We start from the raw sequence: 22,399 nt of genomic DNA, 5'->3' as shown, positions 1-22,399 counted from the left end.
TATGTTCATTTTAATGCATTAAAGTGTGTTTGGTTTTGGTCTGAAGGACAGCCCCAGCAAGGCTTTTGCTCAAGCCAGGCACTGCTTCTCTAATGAATTGTTTTAAGCAGCAGGTATTTCTATTTATTCTGGCATCAAATAAAAACCCGCCCTGGAATATACAGAAACATTCAACACGAACCACTATGGAAAATGTTTTTAATGTGAGAATTCTTTTTCTTTTCCACTCACAGCAAAGCAGCTAGTCTTTTCCCTTTCCTTAGGGATTAATTCTCTGTTGTGACACTCTTAGGGGACTGGAATCCATATTACATAGGGAGGAAGATTTAAATGAACAGTACACAGTACCAGGAGGACGAGCACAATTGTTACTTGGCTGTGGGCAGGAGGCCACCCAACTGTGCAGCAAACAGCCAAGCAGGAGGTAGAAATGGGCAGTGCTTTATTCAGGTGTTTTATATGGAATTAAAAAGGATGAAATCTACTTGGAGACCTGGACCAAATGTTGTTTGGGCACATTTTGAAACACTTAACTATGATAAACTCCTAAAAAGAAAGCAGGGTGTAGCTACAAAGGGAGGGAAGTTGGGTAACAGCACCATAACATGCAGCTCTCTGATACCACTTTTCACTCATAGCTCTCTGACAGCACTTTGGAAAGAAGGGAAGGACTAAGATACGAACACACTGGTGCAGCAGGATGTCATCTCTGCAGTCACTCGGCAGCACAGTAGCAAAACCAAACCCCAATTTCCCCATTCACACACCAGAGTTGGGAAAAGTCAAGAAAAACAACACCAAATATGGAAGGATTTCTAATCTTCAGGACTGTCTGAAGTTATCTTTGAGCCCTTTAATTAAAGCCAGCCAGGAGATGGGAATGTTTTTCACCAAACATTGATTCACTTGTGGAAACAGTCTGGAAAACTCTGTTTCTCAATCACCCCTGCTCTGATGCTTGGTTTTCTCCAGGCAGCTATTCCTTCAACTAAACCTGCCCATCTGCAGCATACACACTACACTCTGCTTGCTTTTCCCCGACATCAAGCCACAGAAAAGCACATGTGACTGCAGCAGAGGTAAAGACATTTTTAACCAGGGCAATTTAAGGATATTTAAGACACATTCTCATTTTCCATTTCCCAGTTCCACACTGCCCCCACTTTTATTATTAGCTGAATACAGGGAAGCTTCAGCTTGGATCTGGGGTAACATGTACACTGAGGAATCAAGGCCAAGCTTTGCCTTGAAATATGCAGGATCATTCCTAACTAACCGTAAAGCTGCTTATTTGGCACTAGCAGTGGAAATATTGAACGAAAGGGGCATTCTCAATCTGCTTATGTCACAGAAAGGTTGGATCCTGACAACGTGTAAGGCTCCAAGCTGCAGCCTGATATTAATAGCTAGACATTAAACTCTCAATTTGGCTGGCTTAGAGGCAGCTCAATTGGAACAAAGATTTTTCTGCAGGAAACGGCAGATCTGTTTAGAGTCACATCACGAGAGATGAGTCTGAAGCAGCAGCACACTGCAAACTTTCTGAGCGGTGTGTGACAAGGCTGCATTGCACAAAGCCAACCTTCCCTGCTTGAGCCACAGAGCGTATCGGGGGTCCCACAATGGAGGCTGTGGAAGCACAATTGTTGCAAATCTACTGCACACAGGCATGCCGCTTTTCTTCCATCCACCTCCTTTGGCATTCATTCCTTCTCAGAGCTAACTCACACAACCAAGTGGAGCAATGAGCATTAACAAACTATTTCTTAAACAAACGTGGTCCTGCTTCTTGACGCAGGCAGTGGGGTCTCACCCCACAAAGACATACCTACATATTTTCACCATTTTTGAGCTTGTTTCAGCCATTATGTAACCTTCCACACTACCTTGGCAGCTGGGCCAAGAAAATTTGAACCAAGTCCCCAAAGCAACTGGTTTCAGTGAGGGGCCCCTGCCAGAATACAAATACAAACCTCCTGCTGCTGTTTTCTCTCGGTGTCTGCATGGCAGGCAAAGATTCCAGACAGGTTTTTCAATATGGATCTTTCTGAGCACAAATGAACACCTCTTATAAACCATTTAAACTTCATAATCCCACTTCCGAACAACAGCTGGGCCTCCATACTTCCATCAGGGAAAATTTTGCTTCCATATTTCTCACAAGAAAATCAAGGCACTGTCACTAAAACACCAGTTACTTACAGCGCTCCGAGACCTCTATTTCAGTACACATCATCATCTAATAGATTCTTTGTAGTCTCTTGAACATGACTAAGCAACATTAGATTCTGGACTTGTATTGCATCATATAATCAAGGACATCACACTGCTTTAGGTGAGAAGTTCTTAAGCCATGCAATCTCCTGTAGCTTTGCACTCAAAATCCTCATTTCGTGGAGGTAGACAGAAGCATTCAGAATGTAAGTGACTTGCCAAATGTCACACAATGAGTCAATGCCAGAGCTGGGAATAGAAATCAGGAGTCTAGAGCCCAGATCCTCTGCCTTATATAGAGCAGTAGCCTCAGTCTCCTAGTTTAGGAGAATGCCTGCTCACCAGAAAGATGTTTCTTCCTTTACAGGATGGCAGTGTACCACATTGCAATTGCCAGCTTTACCCATAAGCAGGTATAAAACCACATATGCATCTGCTGAGATCATGTTCTTAATATACAGAAGTGAAGCGTAAACAAGAAATGAAAGCAAGCTGCTGTTCTAAAGGACTTCAGGGAGTGCTATAACCTCAGCATCACTGAAAGACCAAATGTGATGCCACTCTTTGCTAGCTTCTTGCTTTCACAGATAACATTCCTGTTTTGGAGGGGACTATCTGGCAGCTAGAATGAGGAATAGGAATCTGGCAACAATAGAGACAGCACACTACCTCTGAGTTCAGACAACAGGAACAGTGGGGCACAAAAAATGCCTAAGTGAAGACACTGCCTTTGCTTTGCTGCCACATAATGAAACTGTCAGGGAGAAGGAAGGAAGGACGGAAAGAAAAGCAGGATTGAAGAGAGCAAAGAGGCCAGACCGGTTTTGTCCCAGGAACATTCACCTTTAAATATCTTGGAAAAACTATGCTGAAGAGAGTCACAAATGAGTTTAATCTTTATTGCTCTGATCTTCCGCTTTCTCCACTGCAGCCACAGCCTGCAGCAAGTTGCAGCACAAGATAGTACTTGGGTATTGTAAGAACAGAAAAGAAGTCATAAAAATATTTCCTTAGTCATGCTGTCTATGGTAATATAATTCCCTGAATAGAGATCTTCAACAATACCATCTTTACAAATGGAAGGAGCTCTGACCTTAGTCAGCCTGTGTCTCCCATCAGCTTCTCTTCTCTCTTTTTTTGTTTGTTACTTTACTGCATCTTACTACAGCCATCTCCAGATGCAGGTACACGGTATAAAAACCCTTCTCAGAGGAAGTGTGTTTTCCATTGGGCACAGAAGAAATGATTGTGAGGGATTCTGACTGGAAAAAAACTTGGATGTAGAGGCCAGTTCTTGCTCATGTTTGAACAGAAAATGTGTGTGTTTTCCAGCTCTGTATTTCCTCCTTTTACCTGATCAATCCCCACAACACAGAGAGGGAAGGACCTGCCTTCTGAGGTGAGAATTCTGTCGGTTGTTCCAGAGCTGCTGCTGAAGGAATTTCCCCCCATGCTCTTCATCACCCATTATTGGGTGGTGAAGCATCGTAAGCCCCTAGGTCTGCGAGTATCTCTCGGAACATTGGACTATAAGATCAGCTGAAAATCAGGATCCATTCCAAGTTTACACAGGATGTAGGATAAGGGACCACTTGACTTTGAGGCAAGTCTAAAAAATATCATGCAGTCGTCCTGGAGAGGATGTTGAGCTGTGCCTCCAAACACTGCTGCTACTTAAAGATACCAGGAGAACAGGTACAGTGAAGGTTACTGCTACCTAAGCTAAATAAATAAAGTATTTAACGTGTGGAATGTAAGGACCCTGTGTATCCAGGGTTTGGAGAAGATTAAAGGCAGTTAGGAAGTAGGAGGAGTAGGAAGCAGAACAGAAGATTTAACTTGGCTTTCCTACAATGAGATATTCTTCTCTGGTGTCTGAGTGCCAGTTTGATCTGGGAGTGTTACACAGGTTCTTACAATTGGAAAGACATTCGTTAGTTTGCAAGTTCTTGTTCTAGGTGAGAACACTGAAAGGAGCATTATACAGACACACCAAAAGAGAGTTTCTTAATCTCCATTTATCTAATTCTACATCCATTCAAAGAAGTAGAAATATTTCAGATCACTTCCTGAACTCAGAAACCTCCAGTGCTTACAAGGGGTTAACATTTTATATTTTATTTATAATTCATACCCTCAACTAATCCCTGTTTGTACCACAGAGACATACAGAATAGCAAAAGCAACTTTACAGCAAACCAAGCCCAGAAAGCTCCTCTTAGCATGGCGTTGGCTATCAAAACACTCTCCCCTACTTTGACTTACCCACAGTGTCACAAGGCTCGTCTTTGTGTACGCAGAAATCTGTCCTAGAAAGAAAAACAGAACAGAAGTGAAATGTATCCTGTGGCTCCAGACTTGAGGCTAGGAAAAAGCAGTGATGCATGACTCACATATCATGGGTGTTGAGGTTTGAGGGTTTTTTTACAACTGCTGTGCAGTCTACACGATGACAACACAGATAGCACTGATTGCTACTGTGAGATTACAGCAATTATGTGGATCAGCTCCATATACTACAGCCCAGTTTAACTGACTTTAGATTGAGCATGTAAAAGAAGCTCTGCCTCACTCTGTGAGGTCAGACTTCTGCAACTGGATTAAAACTGAACCTCTTATTTTCACAAGAGAACTGTAACAAAAAGGAGCATACACCCTATGATGCAACAGCACCATTAAAAATGGGAGGAGGAGATGGGCAGGGACACTGCCTGGAGACACAGAACTGATCATCTATACCCAGAAATTCTTAATTCTCCAGGTTTTTTTTCTTCTTACAGTACGATAGAAAAGGAGAAGAAGGAAGCAGGTCCTAACAGGGAAGAGTGATGTTGACAAAGAATAAGAAAGAATTTCAAGATTTGCCAGGAAACAGCCAGGTGAATTGGTTTCAGCTGCACTTACTACAGTCCAATTTGCCATTTTATGATTTGAACCCAAGTCAGAGAGGTTCAAGAGACTTCATTTGGTCTCTGTTACTTGCCCACATCTCATCAAGGCAGAAGGAGATACTACCTATGCCCTTGGCACCCACAGATCAACCAGGGATCCATGGAACTGTATAAAACAGAAAGAGTAAAAAGCCTTGAAGCTCACCATCTAAGCAATACTTCCCATGAGAAGATTTTTTTTAAATGAGATTCCTCATGACAGAAAAACAAATGTGGGAGAAAAAGTATTTTAGAACTAAATTAATGGTTTGAATACATTTCAATAAGCACTTCAACCTAAACTTTTAGGAGCTATCTTCACCAGACCTGCTTTGCAGTGTGATCTGCTGTGAAGAGAAGCTGGAGAAAAGCATGTGCTAAAACATTTCAGGAGTTCCCAAGGGAAGCTGAGGAACCATAATCTCTCTCGTTATGGCTTTCCTCACCCTGCGGGGAGGCTACTGAGAGAATCATATTAGTACATTTGGAATGTGACATTTGAAATGCCTGAGTGCCCAGTGGGAGTTTGAGTTTAAGAGTTTGGCAGGGAGAAGATTAAAAATAGTTAGAGAAAGATAAATACTTACAAAAAGAAAACACTTGGAGAAAGATAAAAATAGGGAAAGATTAAAAATACTTTTTTGGTGAAGAAAAATATGAAACTAGGGTTATAGGGAAAGGGATTTAAGACCCACGACTGCAGCTGATGAACCCAAACCCTTCACACCAAAGTCCTTTGAAAGTCACAAATCAAGTTGTCAAGAGCTTGGAAGAAGAGAAACAACAGCTACTACCAGCTTTTGTTAAGCAGACATTGAAAATCAACCATGCTTCAATGCAGAAAAACCGTAACAACCACCGAAGTGTTAAAAAATCAGATGGGAACAAAACAGAATCGGAAGCTACGACCACACACCAGCCCCAGCTTTCATTTTTCACCACAGCCTGACTGTGTCTCGACACCTTGGCATTCCTGCCTTTCCAGAGAAGACTAATGACAGTCTCCTGACGGAGCTGGCACAAGCACGCCTGCTTGAGTTCCCAGAGCCAACTTGACAGAGGTTTATTTAAGGACTTATTATGTTATATAAACTGGTAAATCAAACAGATGCTTTTCTTGTGACAACAGATAGCTGAACTATTAGTAGATGGCAGGAGGCCATTGCTAGAAAAGCATCTCTTTGCAGGGGCTGGCCAGCTCTGCAAATAAAGCACAGCAATTTTGCTTCTTCCACTCCATTCTACACTGAAAGGCATCTGGTACTTTCAGGCAGCTCCCTGCAGAAATTACCACCATGCCATAAATGAGGGGTCTTGTAAATGATCCATCAAACTTGCAGACTGTCCTACAGAGGCAGAACAACCCCTGTCTGTAAGAGAGTGCTCTGATGCTGTCTGATCGGGGAAGGACTTGAAACAGGTCAGCAAGAAGAACTGACTAGATCTGCTCAATTCACTGCATGCAGGCCTCCAAGCATGAAACCTCCTCAGCCCGTCCTTTAAACTGTCACAAGCACAAATCCAAGAGACACCATCCTTCTATTCAAAGATCTTGTACCAAAATACTAAACTTTAAATCCTCCAGACCTATTGTAAACATTTTACCCCAAGACTCTTTAGCCAAACAGAAAAGCACATCCAAACCTTTAGTCCCAAATGAGCCTGGTGGGTCTGAGACTTCTTTCAAAAGCAAGCAGCCACTCCATCACAAAACCTATATACTGAAACTCCACAGGCCTTTCAATCAGAGCAATCAGAGGGGAGCCAAAGGCTGAAAACACATTAAGAAAGATCTACTTCACCTGTGGATCAATCACAGCAGTGAGGCCAGATGGCCCCATCATGGCACTGAAACTATTCTGCTTTTAAAAAGGTAGCAATCACAGATCTTTTCCTGGTCTGGTTTTGAGCTTGACTCCATCCAATATTTTTTAAGTGAGAGCTCGACATGAATGATACTATAATAACACTCCAAGGTTATAAAAAAGGTACCTTAATATTTGTTGCATGTGCAACATCTCATCACAGAGACATCATTTTGTTAGGAGAATCTTTTATAAAGCTATGTTGGAATAAAACTCTTACTCCAGAGCTGAAGTTCAAATCCAAGATCTGACCTTATCATATTCAGTCTCAGATAATATATTGAAATCACACGCTGTAGCTGTGAAGCAATTTTACTCTCCACTCTTAGCCCCTGACTGAATCAAGCATGACGTGTGTTCTCATCTTCTAGGGACCTGTGAAATTCTTGGTCATTATCACTTGTGGTAGATAACTGCTCTTGTGCAGAGTGTTTCCAATAGCGGACTTCAACAATTCTTCTAAAATAATGACAACAAGTCAGTTGGTTTGTTCAATAAAAATAGCCAGAAAAGAAGAGCTCAGATGGAAGCGTGACTCCTCCTACAGTCACTCTTCCATCTGGCTCACACAAACTGGAAAAAAATACCTAACTGTACTAAGCTAAATTCTGCAATTCAAGTCCTTCCTGTAAGAAAGAAGGACAGTAGTTGAACTGTGCAACATGAATAAGAAGCATTCTGTTTAACAGCCCCTTCCCAGCATCCTCCAAATGACATCTTTTGACCAGTTTCACCCTGCAGGGTCATAAAGCTAAAGGACAGAGGAAACTGGTACAGCTGCCAAAACCAACTTTCCACATTCATATATACATTTAGTAGCACTCTGCACCCAGTTTCCTCAATGCACATTGAACTGCTTCATTTGCCCATTTAATGGGAAGGCAAAAGGCTGGAGAAATGTGGAAGGGAGGATCAGGCTGCAAATGGAAAAGCTACACCAGTATGTCAGGAAAAAACCCCCACGTTTTTGCTTAATGACAGCTTTGACTGGTGTTCCTGTCAGGGTTGTGTCACTCTTCGTTCTGCTATTACATCACCAGTCTAATAAGTGGCCCAAGCACCTAGAGCCAGGAGGCAGGGAGAACATCAGTGTGTCTGAAGATTTCTTAAGGAATGCAAAAGACAGATCAAGAGGGGGGAATATGTTTCAAATGAGACACACTTTTAAGACCGCTAAGATACAGATCCTGCAAAGAGAAGTTATTCTGGTCAGCTGCCCATCAAAATATGAAGTACATTATCCATAGATGACAGATTTGAATTTCTGCAAGTTCAAAACCAGAATCTGAACAAGAAAAGGCAGATTATATATATAACGCTATACTCAGACCTTCGGGGATGTAACAGATTATTCTCACTGTCTCATTTATTTACTGAACTGGACAATGGTACATCTTATTTCACAGAGTTTGCCTCTTTCCTGGAACTCGATCGGGGATACTATTAAAGTCCCACAGGAGAGATATTTGCCATCTAGATAATCTACTTCTGCATACAAATGAGTACATGGGGAACATCAATTAGAGGTGAAGTTTCAAAAGGCAAGTGTGCCTTGGTGTTTCAGATGAGCACAGCCAGACTGGAACCACAGGGATTTCTTCAGAGATTGACCCTAAAGAATCTGTTTCTAGTCTTAAAGCAGCTGCAGCTGCTGAAAATTCAGCTTCTGCTTTTTCTGGCGCAATTGCTTGCGCTGGACATGTTGTTGCTCCCATATCCTCTACCAGTGGTCTATCTGGACAGTCTGGGGAGGGTCCAGGGACACACACACACATAGCAAGAAAGAAGGAAAAAGACTACGAGTACACACTGATGGCCTATCAAACAGGAAAAATGCTGTTCTGATGCATAGCGATGTGCTCCCTAGACTGAACTTTCTCACAAAATCTGAACCCAGTTTCTAGCCCAACCAAGCCTGTACTTCTCCAGCTATTCTGACTGCAAATCCCTGCAGATGTATTGAACAGTTCTTCCTACAAAGTCTTTCTACAATTCTCCCTCAGATGCCCAAGTCCAACTCATTTAGCCTGACATTATGCATTCAATTTCATAAGCTGCAGAGAGACTGCACAGATGAAATGTTCTGCTTATTCCCCCACCACGTGCTTAGAGCACATCAGAAGAGATTCTGTATGCCTGGCTTGTCATGCAGGACAACTGGATGCCCAGATGAGTTTAACAAAAACGTTAGTTATTTATTTAGGCTCCCATCCAGTGAAGCACATGCTTAACTATAACCAGGATGTGCAGCCCATTGACTTCAAAGGAACTATTCACCCTGTCTAAAATGTTAAATATCTGCTTAAGTGCTTGGTTGGACTACACTGAATACAGAGGAGAGACATGGATTTGGGGGAACTGCACACATGTCTGTGAAGGTGCATTCTTAGGGACTTTGCTGGCCCCGTGCCCTGCTCACCAGCTATTTTACTGAACACGCACCAAAATCCCACGGATAGTTTGCAATGTGACTATTAACACAGGAGATTATCACAATCACAATGGCAGTTTATGCAAAACCATGTATTCCTACTTACACTGTTGACAGAGAAAAAAGGGTGAAAGAGGTAAATGATCTTGAACTGCAGCATAGATGTTTCCTGTCTCAAACTGGGGAAGAAGGGGTTAGGCAGTGTTTTTCTAGCACATACAGCACTACTGACATCCCCACTACTGACACACTGTCTGCTCCTCTCAGGCTGTTCAGCTGATCCATACCTAATTACACACAGAGCACGTGTTCTCAGCTGGTTCTCAATTCCACACTTTCTTTTAGGAAGAAGGGTTTATGCTCCAAAAACTCACTTTTTTTTCCAACTTATAGCAGCTGGTATGAGAAAAAAGTATCACCTGTGCTATAGCCATGTCTTGCCAGTATCCTGACCATGACTATGACAACGCTGTGGTTCAAGAGGAAAGATGCTTCTGCACAACCTTGTGCAGTATCACAGAAACAAGACAAATCACTTTCATCTGAGATATCTGAGCCATCTGCACAGCATGTAGGTAGCACATGTATCATCATCAACAGATCTTCTTCTAAGATTACTGCTAGACCAGATAACCCCATCACTCACTGTGGGCCATTACTGGTTGAAGTAAACTGATAAACCAAACCTTACTATACCTGGTTACAAACACAGCAGCATCCACGGGAGGGGTGTCATCCCTCGCTCCAGGAACCTGGTTGTTACCAAGGTATTTTGCCCCACCATATTCTTCATTTTGCCATTGACAAAAGCTCTCCAGAGACCTCTCTCCATGATGACCAATGGACAACTTTGCCTTTTGGAAAAAAGAGATACAAAAGAATAAATATCAGTCACATTCTTTACATAAAGCATTAGACCTCCGATGAAAAATCAGAGGCTTAAAAATATAGATGTGATAGCACAAAAAATGCAAAACCAGCTTCATCAGAGCAAGTGAGCTAGGGACCAGAAACGTTGGACCAGATGATCCTTGAGGCCCCTTCCAACCTGGCATTCTATGATACGACTTTGGTATCATATATATACACTCCAGACTTATGAGACTTTTGAATGCAGTGCTGTATTAAAAACTGCTTTCACTCCCACAGCCCTCCACACTTCCCACCTTTAATATCACCTGGTAAAATGTGGCAGACCACTGCTCACAGCTGGTGATCATGCAGCCACACATGCCCCACTCCCCACGCCAGCACAGGGATTGTGCTCTGCCTGTGAGACTACCACAGTCCAACCACAGATGCAGAGTAAAGATGAGTTACAACTTACAGGACGGTTGCGAAGCAGGACTAGTTTGGTCACTCGAATGCTGACTTTAATTCCAAGACTTTGATGTTGAAACATGTTGTACACCTGCCAAAATGCAAAGAAAACACCCACAGTATATCAGTACCAATACCAAGACCTAATACTAATTGAAGGAACTAATTGTGACTATAGTTAGACATTTGTCCTTAAAAAAAATGACCCAAAAGACGCCCAAAAGGATTGTGCTACTCCACTCAATAAAATCAAGAATTTTTAAGAGCCACTATGTTACTACTCTTAACAGTTCCATACATAACAGTGTAGCCAAACCACTTGCAAAAACAGAGCAGGTTTGCTCCTGCCATAGTGCACTGGGCTTCAGCACCTGCCCAATCTGACTAATCTGAGCAAGATTCAGCATTCAGGGACAAAAAATATGAAAACAAAACAAAAACTACACATGCTCCTTGCAGAAAGAAAAATACTTTTAACTGGAATAAACAAGAGAAACAACAAAGAAGCAGAAAGGAGTGAAATATTCCAAAGGAAATCCAAACACAAACCAAAGTCTCAGGAACATGGACATACATTGTGAAGCATCCAACTAATATGGATCTTCAGCATTTAAATATCAGAGATATCTGAATGCAAGATGAAATAATGGTGTGTTTTAGACTTCAGGAAATCGAATGGAAAAGCAATTTCCCTCTGTTATTTTCATATCTTATATAGGAGAATAGTAATAAGGCAGCACATAATGACACAAGCCTCAGGAAATACAAAAATAGCACCGGAAACTACCTTACTACTTTCTCCAGATTCTGCATTCCAGCTCAGATACCTCACCTCGTTTTTATAGGTTAGAACATAAGATCTTAATTGATGCCAGGATTTTATTCCACCCATTTCTCTGTGTACAACTGCTTTAAATAGACTATATCAAAAAAGGTGAGGGAGGGGTTTGTTTTAAAAAGGTGTAAACACCACATAATAACCTCTGGATGAGTACTGTATTCCCTAGTCAAAAAAATAAATCCAAGACCACAGAAAAGAGACTCTTGACTAATGGGAGGCAGGATTTGGCCCCAGGTAAGCTGTATTCCTTACTCACAGCTCATTTGGCTACAAGTATCACAGAGGCTCAGCTAACTTCCTATAAAAACCCAAGACATGAACACATTTTGGATATTATGTTTTCAGTGCTTGGTTTAGGTTTGGGGTTTTTTTTTCCTATTTGTGCAAATACACAGGAATGTGCTCAGTATAAGGGTGTTCTTAAGCTCCTTAGTGTTTGGGGTTGGATTTAAGCACACGTAAATGTTTCCTATAATTTAGGCACAGATTGCAAGACAGACGCTACTCAGTGTTTGACCCACTGACCTTCAGTATGAGCACAATGAGCCATTTATCTTCCCTGCGGCTGGTATACAAATGCAGACAAGTGCTGGTACTATTTGCTTAGCTCGGGGGTATGTTGGTAGAGTAGCTAAAGCCTCTTACTACAGACCTGGGGGGATAAACTTGACACTTGCAGAGAAGGGCTCTGACAGTTGACCTATGTGTAAATGGAGACCTGGACATTCAGCTGAGAGGGTCAGTGGGGCATCACACTGATCAAGTCAATCTCTCCCTGTACCACTCCAGAGGCTAACAAACAATTGCCTGTGATGGATGCCTTTGATTTGCCTAGCTCACTGCTAGCTCTGACCACCCCATAACATTTCTACTCATAAAATAAGTACAGCAAACAGGTTCTTATCATTAAGCCTAATGGATGATGGTGCTTGCTTTTCCAGCAGAGCAGTCAAGCTGTCTGCCTCCAGACCCAGCACAGAGAGATCCAAACACCACTGACTTCAAAAGGTGGTTTTCACTGGCAAAACTTGTATAGCAAGAACCAGCTGCTGGAGAGTTTAGCATGTCACTTCAAAAGCTGTTAGCCCTTCTTCCTTTTCTCTTATGCTTTCTGTTCTAAGGATAACTTTGACTGCACTTGTATTTGCATCCACCAGTGATCTCAGAAGAGCTCAACCTAGCTAGCAGCAGCAACAATCGGATACTAAACCAAAAAGACACTAGGCATGCAAGAGAGGCTTTACTTCGCTTGTTTATTCAAGCTTTGTTTGCTTATTTTCTTAAATAGCCCCAAAGCAGCCCCAGACTGATGGTAGTTTGTGTTGCCTAGTAGGAACAATAACCTTTCCCTCTGCTAAAGAAGCCTGACTGGTACAAGTGGCTGTTCTACTTCAGCACAACTAAAGCACTGAACAGACCCTCTCTCATCAGAGGTCTGCTCCAGCGAGCTCTGCATCCATCCCCCACTCAAAGGCTGAACCTGACTTTTCAGCCCATGAGCTCTGACTGGATTAAGGGGGAGATGTTGCTTCAATGCAGTCCAACTGGTTCCTTTGCACTGCAGTCAGTACTTTAACGTGTGTACAGGCAAACACACCGTAACTTGCGTGACACCAGTGTTTGCCAATCACAGTCTGACAGCGACAGGTTGCTAATTATTGCTGCAGCACAAATCCAGGTGTATTAGCAGGAAATGTTTCTCCTGATGTTTTAGGATAGACAACGTGCTGGATTTTGAAGGTGCGGTGCAAGCAAAAGCAGCAATGCATATTCTGGCCGCGCCTATGAGTTGTTTAACTGCAAGAACAAATCTTTAAGTAGACGATTTATTACTGGGAAGAGGCAAGAAAATATGATAGCTAACAATATCCCCATGTAAGTAATCTCTTAATGAAGTTTCAAACATTTTTCCTCAGAGATGAATAGACAGTTGCCAGAGGAACTGTAATTTTTTTGTTTGTTTCATGCAACTCTGCACTGTTTCTCGATATTTAAAGTGTCATCATCATAAGCTCAGCTGAAAAAGACATTAGCACTGTGATTTAAGATGGTCCAGCACCAGAACTACAGGACACTGTCCAAATATCACATGTACAATTTCCCATCTTCTTTCATGAACCAAGCTGAAGAGCAGAGAGACATCTCCAGCCTCACCTGCCTTCACTGATTTCTTCTGTTAGCAAAAATCTCTCTGTAGATTTTCATACAGAAAGGTCTGCATAGATTTAGCTGGGAACTGCTCACAACCCACCCACAAATAAACTTGTCTTTCAAAATGAGCTAAGATCTGCAGGCAAATTAGCAAGAAAACAGACGTAAAAGTGTGCCTGCAAATTGGTCTCCACAAGAAAATGTCACCACCCAAACAGCTCTTATTCATTAACTGAGTAAAGGACATATACTACATGCGTGGAGATAGAGGGAGATCACTTACCAATTACCATCATAGGCAAAACACACTTGACTTGGGAAAAATTTAACTTATTGCCCATTAAAATAGCTTGTTTTAATTTATATTTGTTTCTCTCCATACAACGCCCTCACGTCATCCCCTCACTTTTTCCTAGGCTCAACTCCGCTCCTCCATTCCTGACTCCTCTGCCTCCTTACCCCGGGCTGAGGAACAGGGGATGTGGTCAGTCTGTAACAGCTCGTCTCTGCTTCTCCTTCCTCCTCACACTTTTCCCCTGACGCAGCATGGATCCTCTCCACGGGCCACAGTTCCACAGGAAAACCTGCTCCAGCGCAGGGTGCTCTCCACAGGCTGCAATATTCTTCAGGGAACAGCCATTGCCCCTACCTCAGTCTCTCCACAGGCTGCATGGCACCCTCTGCTCTGGCACCCAGAGCACTCCTCCTCCTCCTGCCATGGACTGGGTGCTCACATGGATTTTTCCTCACACTTTTTCCTCACAGCCTTTTTCCCTGTCGTGATCATGTTTCCACAGAGGCACCAACAGCTCTCCTGACCGGCTCCTGTGGTGAAGCCAGTGCAGAACCGGCTGGAACCGGCTGCATCCGGCGTGAGGCAGCGCCAGGGCTCTCCTCAGAGGGGCGCCTGCAGCCCCCCCACTGCACAGTACACGGTCCTCTTAAATTAAACCCCGAACTGTCTCAAATCCACGGTCTTTACAGCCAGAAGAAAGCTCAGCGAGAAGACAAGAAGACCTTAAATGACTTGATGAATAAATGAAATTAGTTCAGTGCAGGTTATTCACAGCCATTTTGGCAGCACACAGACGGTGTTAAACCAGACTGTGTGAGGTAGGTTGTGCCCAAAGGAAGCGTTATCATAAATAATAGAATCCAAATAAATAAATAAAATCATCCAAGTAAATAAATAAATAAATAAATAAATAAAAATCTATAGGCCTTTCCTGCTAGGAATCGGGCTCCATCATGGTAGCAACCACCTTCTCCCCTTGTCACCCAGCCTACAAGGAAACCAGTGCCCACAGACTCAGCATGTCCAAGACATCCCACAGGCTGTCATCAGCATGTGAGCTACCCGTGCCAAGTGAGGTGGCTGAGATAACTGGTACCAGGGGAGGAGGAATGGGATTTCCTAGAGCAGATGTCCTGAAGATTTCCTGCTGCACGGACAACATGCATTAACAGAGAGACTGACTCACAGACACCTCCCTTCCCACTCGCAATACCGTGGGCCACCCTTCCTCAAGCCTGCAATTGCATCACACCCCTGAGCCTACCATGATCATTTCCAACAGGGGAAAAGTAAAAATATTTGGGGTATTTTAGAAGCTTTTAATAAATAAGGCAGCTGGAATACAAGTGTCAGCTGCATGAAACTGGCTAACATGCTGCTGTGGAACAAAATACAAAAGTTACCAGTTTAGGACATCACCACAATGTCAGAAAGCAGCTTAACTGGAAGAGCAATGGATGTTCTTGGTCACTAGGCTGAAGGGAAGGGATGTGAAAAGTGGTCATGATCACCAGTTGCCCTGTTGCAGGTGAACTTCTATGCTGCATTGACTTCCATTCTGTGAGGAGTCATCGAAAGTAGAGAGTGAGCTTTGGAAACAGAAAGAGGTATGGTAAAGAGTCATACAAACCAGACAGAAAGATGGAATGGGAAGTGCAGAAGAACAAGAAAAAGAATAAAGCCCATCTCTGGCATCTCTCTCCTTCATCTGCACTTCCCTGACATAGCTTTACTGCACAGAATGCCCTAGAGAAAACAGAAAAACTTGAACCACCCTTCTCCCTCTGTTTGCATTCCTCCTGCCTTTCTTTCTCCTTATAGCTTTGACATGGAAGGGACAGAATAAATGCAGCTTTGGCATAAGCTGTCCAGGCCTGCCCCAGCATGCATAAAGTACAACCTAGACAGGAGGAATTGGGATAAGAGAGGAACTAAACTACATCAGTTTAATTTAATTTTTTTTATTCTCAGGAGCTTCCCTCTGCAGGTGGATAGTGGGAGGCAGACGTGTGTGTTTCAGATGTTTTGGAGTTCAGAACAGCAACCCTCAGGGTAAATTGACCTTTTTCTTCCTTAAGCATTGCAGTCAAGCAAGAGCCTCCCCACTGCCTTGGCTGCTGGATGATGTTTGGACAGTGGAAGCATTAGTTAGGTTAGCGAGGTTGTCTTTCACTTGTTTTGAAAAGTGCTATAGGATTTCTAACACCACCTGAAGCCAAACTTTCAAATTACCCCATTAAATACTATGAAAAAGAACATATTCATGGCTCAATATAAGACAGTTGACATAACTCTTTCTCCTGGGGCTGCTGGAGCGAAAAAGAGAAATCTATAGACTGTAATCAAATACTTATATCCTTTTCCCTACTTCCCTGCTCCCATCACGAAAATTTCAGATCAGGGTAAAGAGAGTCAATTATCAGTGGCAACTCTGGAGCCTTTATGTGCCAGCCCCCAAGAGCATAGATACAAATCAATCAATGCATGCATGATAAAAATGATTTTATCTACTCCTTTAACATAAAATAAAATCTCTCACCGGGGAAATCCAAAATGAAAAACAATCTGCAGAGTGTAAAATAAGGCTTCAGAGAGTAAACCAGTATTATTCCTAAAGAACAACATTAAATTTTTTCCTCTTAATGACATCCAAAAGATCACTAACTTCAAGTTACTGCTTGCTGCTGCAAAGAGCTTCCACAGTAATCGCATGGCTTAGCAACAGCTGCAGGAGAACTAACACACACTACAGTAACCTACCCCTGAATGCTGTATTCTCTCAGAAAAAGGCAAGCTCAAAACCAAGCCACAGTCGTAATTTATTCCAAAACCCCCAAAAATGCACTCAGGGGGGAAAAAAAACCCTATAGAAAGCAGCTTTTAAATTACCATGTTGTGGTCTTGGAAATTCAGACATCTCCGTCCCTAAATGCTCAGAAGGTCAGTCTGAGTGGGACTTGGTTTGCAAAATAAGCTCTGCAGAATTGCAAGGAGCCAATATTCACAACTTGCTGTTCAGGTACTAGCTGAAACCAGTCACTCCTCACCACTAAAAACACTATGGCCATGGATAGAACTTTCCAAAGGGTCCAATACCTCATTTATCATATGCTTCATAATCATTTGAATTGGAGTTGTCTCCAGGAAGCTGAAAGCAAAAGTCATGAAGACCAGCCACAGCAGAGGCCAGTTCAGTTTGCCTGGCTATGAGGACAGAGAATCAACTTTTTGTCTTACTGGCCATTTCTCTTGGATGAAAAGAAAACACAAGAGGAAATAAAAGCATAAAACTCCTTCAAGACAGCAGTGATGCCTCATGCTTTGGAACCTGTTCCTGAGCCAAGCCCAGAATGGCAGCTATTGTAAGCAGATACACAGGAACACATAGGAAAGGAAAAGAGAAAGCCAATGCACTGGTCCTCTAGTTGCTGGTTGAGAAACCTGAACTTCAGCTTAGGTGAAGCCATGATGTGTCGCAAGAGCAACACAGAACTTCGCAAGAAACAGAACATCCGTCCAAACAGCCTCCACATGAATGAAATGCAATGAGAGATTGTACTTGCCAGATTTACAGAATGGGTGAGCAAAAGGCACTTCGTTTTGGAATTCAGAGGTGGCCACTGAAGAAGGGCATGAACAGGAGATGCACTAAAGGCAAAGGATGCAAAGGGGAGGCAAGAACTGAAATGCAAACAGTGCAACACTGCACAAAGCTCAGTAACAAAATAGAAAACTTAGAAAAATAAATCAGCACGTACGAAGCTGGTTTTGCATTTCTGTAATTCTACTCTTATCTCTCCCTGTCCATGTCCTCATATCCAGGATTCCCATAAACTCACTGCCTCTCTGAAACTGCAGATGTACATGGTGGCGTTTGACAACTTTATCATCTCATCTCTTTTATCATTATCACAAAGCCATCAGGAACCACCCATTAGGAAAATCGTGCTGAATCAAATATCTTGTCAGAAAACAAGAAGAGATTTCATTTTAGAGGTGGTGACTTAAAAAAATGTCAACCCAAAGCCCTGGGGCCATGCTTGCTCCTACTTATACATTACAGAGTACCTTAGAAGGAAATTCTTCCACGATCTTGGAAAAATCTGTTTTATAACTTCAAATATTAGCTTAGCAAATGAAGAGCTTGCACCTGTACAATGATATTCAGAAAAAACAAGTACCTTTAATGTGAATCTATTCTCTGTTCGGGGGGATAATCAGAACCACAGAATGTTACTAAAAACACAGCACTTTCTGTATGAGCACTAGCTGTTTTATTTCTGGGTTGCAAAAGGGGTTTGCTGTGTTTCTTAGCTGTTATTCTAGAGGAGGGTGGTGGGGGTTTTTTCCTTAAGATTCTCATTTACCAAGAGAGCAATAAAACAGTATTTTGTAATGCTGACTTTTTTTCCCTTCAGAAATTCTTGTAACATAAATAGATATTAAATACTTTAAGGCAGATCACTTTATTTAAAATGTCTATAAATATAAAATGCATTAATAAGACCTCTTAATGCTTGTTTTGTGGTTTGACAGTAAACGTAATGGCTTACAGAGAGGAGTTAAGTTAATATACCCCTGACCAGTAATGTTCTATTTGCTTAAATGCAAGCATCCAAGCCAAAATTAACATTCTGGTTTCTTTTAGAGGCAGCCCGCCATCCTGCAGCATAGCTGAATAAGCACTGCCTAATATCATGGGGCAAATCCTGCCCCCCAACTAACAGCCACAGAAGGCTGACAGAAGTATCGAGACAGGCAGGAGACAAAGATCCCAAGCAGCCAGGAGGCCTTTGTGCATTACACAGAGCACAACTGATCCTGACCAGAGAAGGATGTAACAGATGTTGCCCCAAGGACTTAGGGCTGTGCTATTCCTCATACCAGAGTTTTACACATGAGAAACTACCACACGAAGATTGACCATGGCTGGTTCAGGCACTACCAAAAGAGTGTGGCTGAGTGAAGAGTCTGGCTGAGGCCTACCTAAACCACATGTCTATCCAATCTCTTTTCCTGAAATATACTTTCTGAATTATTCCTCAGCCTCTTTTGCTGGGATAAAGATTAGCTTTCATTGTGGCAAATGAAATGTGAAAATCCCCTTTGATTTCCTTGAATTTCACCTTGTTTTACAGCCTCAGAATAAAGGATTTATGAAATGATGCCATCTATGTGTTTGCCTATTATTATTCTTTAATATCTTCTGATCTTGCCAACCATTCACAATCAGTTTCCCGAGGGAGGTAGAGGCGTGGAAGATGATATGTTCCTACAAGTGTGGGAATGTAGGTGGCCAGACAAAGGATAGAGACTGTCAGTGCTCCTCTGGAGGCTGAAAAGCTGAAACATAAATTCAGATCCTATCAGGCATCAGAAAAGCCACATGGGTGAGTCCCTAGGAGCAATGACTTAACAGCGGGAAGTGTTTCAGCTGGACTTTGCACCTTAGATATTAGATAAATGTGTTCTTCAGCCAAGAGTCCCCTTCCATGTGGGCTCTCTAGTGCCTAATAAATGGGTGAGCTCACACTACAGCATCAGAACCTAGCTTAAAAGTTCATCAGACAAATCCATTGGAAACTAAGCTTTGATATTAACCCAACAGTAAATGGGTTTAGAGAACTCAGCCCATCTATCAGCACCTCTCCACACACAGCTACTCACACCTGGCAAGCTGATGTTGCTGAGATGTTCTGAAGTACTCCTCAGCCTGGACAGACAACATGATTCATGGCCATCTTTTCTTTGGGACTTGGTCTATCAGTGTACTCAACCCACACAATCTTCACAGGCTGATAAAGCTACACAAGATAGAGATGCACTAATGCTACACTGACATAACTGACCTTTTGGCATCATCAAGACAGATGCTCAGACACATATCTTAAAAGCTCTCACAGGCACAATGCCCTGTCCCAGTCCCAGCAGAACTGTGGGGCACAACAGCAGATTGTTATTATCTCACTAATGAATCAGCGCGGAGCAGATTTTAGGAGAGAACAGATTTTTGGGGCTGCCACTGCAAACAGAAAAGCAACCATCACCCCTCTTGAGGTCCCAAACATCTGACATCAGGAAGAAACTCAGCTTTGACCTGTACATTATATCTGAATATTCATTTCTGTTTGTTTTAAAAGTGACTCAAGAAGCAGATTTGTTCAGAGCTGAACTTATGTCCTGCCTGCTCACTGCAGAACTGGTATGGGAATTTAAGGTTGGAAGACCGCGGCTTTGAGAAGAATAAGGCTCTTGTGCCCCCAGAAACCACATCCTTAAATGCAAGAAAGCCAGTAAGTAGACCCTGAAGTGATGGCGACATGAATGGGTTTGTTGCAAGAAGACATTTCCTACCAATCAATCCAAATAAATGTAGAGACACAATGAAGTCCTATTAAGTGACTATTGTCACAGCATGCTAGAAGGCAAAATAAAAGGTAGAGGAAGTGACACAGAAAAGCAGCTTGTTAACAGAAAAAGACTAGTTAAACTCCCTGCTCAATCAGCAAAGCATTTCACTACAGGAGAGCTCCTTCACACCAGTGCTTGATAATGGAACACAAGACCTTTGAAAAGCTGTTGTCCCATAGCTGGATTATGCACTGAGCATCCATCACTCAGCTCTTCACTGGGAAGCGTGACCGGTCAATTACTATTAAGAACTGTTATTTTTTTTCCAAGCCAATTTGCTACTTGTGAACAACAACAGAGCAGTAATCAGGAGAATGAACTGTTCCTGGATGTTACAATAGCATGAGCAGAGGAATACAAGCTTCCTCCAAGACTTCCTTGTGCAAATGCCTCTGGAAGGACCCCTGCCGTCTCTGAGCAGAGTTTTCAGTGTCTACATAGAATTTAGCCATTATCTTTTTATTGGCACTGCCAACAAGTGAGTGAGAGAGCATTCACTGTGAGAGGCTTTGTGTTCCCTTATCAACTGAGACAGAAGGCTTAAACTACTAGGCCAGCTAACAAATTAACACTCGCACTTCATTGGAGATTGCAGTTTCTAAAGGCTTTCCTCACTCTTGGCAGATTCCTTGCAGAAGTTCTAGAATGCTTCTAAAGCCCTACTCCAACCATTCAGAGGTGTGATCAGCACTGCTTCAGGTAGCCCAAGACATCCTGGTGTGAAAAGAATGGGATCGGTGGGCAGTTTGGTAGTGACTTTGCCATGCTTTCTGCAGCAAGGGACATGGCCATTTTCATTATGCAAAAATCAGAGGTAAACAGTATCTCTACCTAACTGAAAGACAGGTTTTCTGCTGGAAATCAATATGACTGCTGGCTTCAATGACACTTCGTTATGACAATGACCCACAGAGAAATCTCTCTTAGGAAACAGGGGTGCCATTGAAATCTTTAGGAACCCAAGAAATACGCCAGAAAGACCATCTATCCACTCCAGGATACTCTCTTCCAGGGTAAACTACAGCAGTACAAAAAACATGGCAGAAAACACCACTCTTGAACAATTACGGAATATTTCCTAACTGAAAACAGGTAATTTTACTTTCAAAAAAAGCTTTTCATTGTGATATCCTTAGGCAAATACAGGGAATCACATAGATGTAGGAGAAGACGCACATGACAGAAGAAAACCAAAACCTTTCCTCATACCTCAAGGTCAAAACAGTTACCCATTTCAGCTGCCAAGGAAACCAGCTTTAATCTACCCTGGATATGATCTGTTCTTCTTTTGAGACTAAAATGCCTACTTACCATATTCATAACTGTGAGGATGAATCTTTGGGCAGCCTCTGCACCGTGGTATTGGACCATATCAGCATCTGCCACCACCAGGGTTTCTACTGTGTACTCGTTGGTGAGTCGAATGGCGTTTCTTCTCTCCCTCCAGTCACTGGTTGATTTCATTTTCTTTTGTCTCTTCTTTTCTACAAGTCAAAATCCTTATTAAGGCTGGCAGATCATAATAAAACATTTACACTCTTTTCAACAAATATTGTTGTGCACATATAGATTGCAAAGACCTTTAACTTTAGTGTTCTTTGCTAAGGGAAAGAAGCAACTGACAGGTTCCACTGCGAGTACATCTGTACCTCTGTGTGCAGATTCGTACGAGACCACCAGATTCCATGCAAACAGAAAAGACAATGGAAAAAGAGAAGTCCAGAAAAGCAAAAGATAAACTGGAATTCAAACCAAGAAGTCGTGCTCCTGCAAAAACTTCAGAAATTGGGCATCTTGCCTGTGAAAGTAGCATCATTCCACTATAATGGAACAAATGCTAATTCAGGAAAAATCTGTTGAAGAAAACCTTAGGATAGGAGAGTGTGCTTTGGGATGCAATGTACACTCTAGACTCTGCAGGTTCTCCCTAGTCAGGGAAGT

The 22,399-nt window shown here is 42.4% G+C and overlaps 1 protein-coding gene across 1 annotated transcript in view; it reads right to left on the bottom strand.

Annotated features, from left to right (window-relative positions):
• ADAMTS17 (ADAM metallopeptidase with thrombospondin type 1 motif 17) overlaps positions 1-22,399 on the bottom strand; it is a 174,494-nt gene that overhangs the window by 128,349 nt on the left and 23,746 nt on the right. The window contains exons 4-7 of the mRNA XM_030498506.1: positions 21,770-21,942; positions 10,768-10,851; positions 10,137-10,294; positions 4,480-4,523 (exon numbers count right to left, since the gene is read on the bottom strand). Coding sequence (XP_030354366.1) covers positions 4,480-4,523; positions 10,137-10,294; positions 10,768-10,851; positions 21,770-21,942 — 459 coding nt within the window. The remainder of the gene's footprint in view (positions 1-4,479; positions 4,524-10,136; positions 10,295-10,767; positions 10,852-21,769; positions 21,943-22,399) is intronic.

Source organism: Strigops habroptila, chromosome 9 (genome assembly GCF_004027225.2).
Source record: "Strigops habroptila isolate Jane chromosome 9, bStrHab1.2.pri, whole genome shotgun sequence".
Lineage (NCBI taxonomy): Eukaryota > Metazoa > Chordata > Aves > Psittaciformes > Psittacidae > Strigops > Strigops habroptila.
Note: the sequence above shows the minus strand (reverse complement) of the source record. Positions and strands in the feature narration are given on the sequence as shown.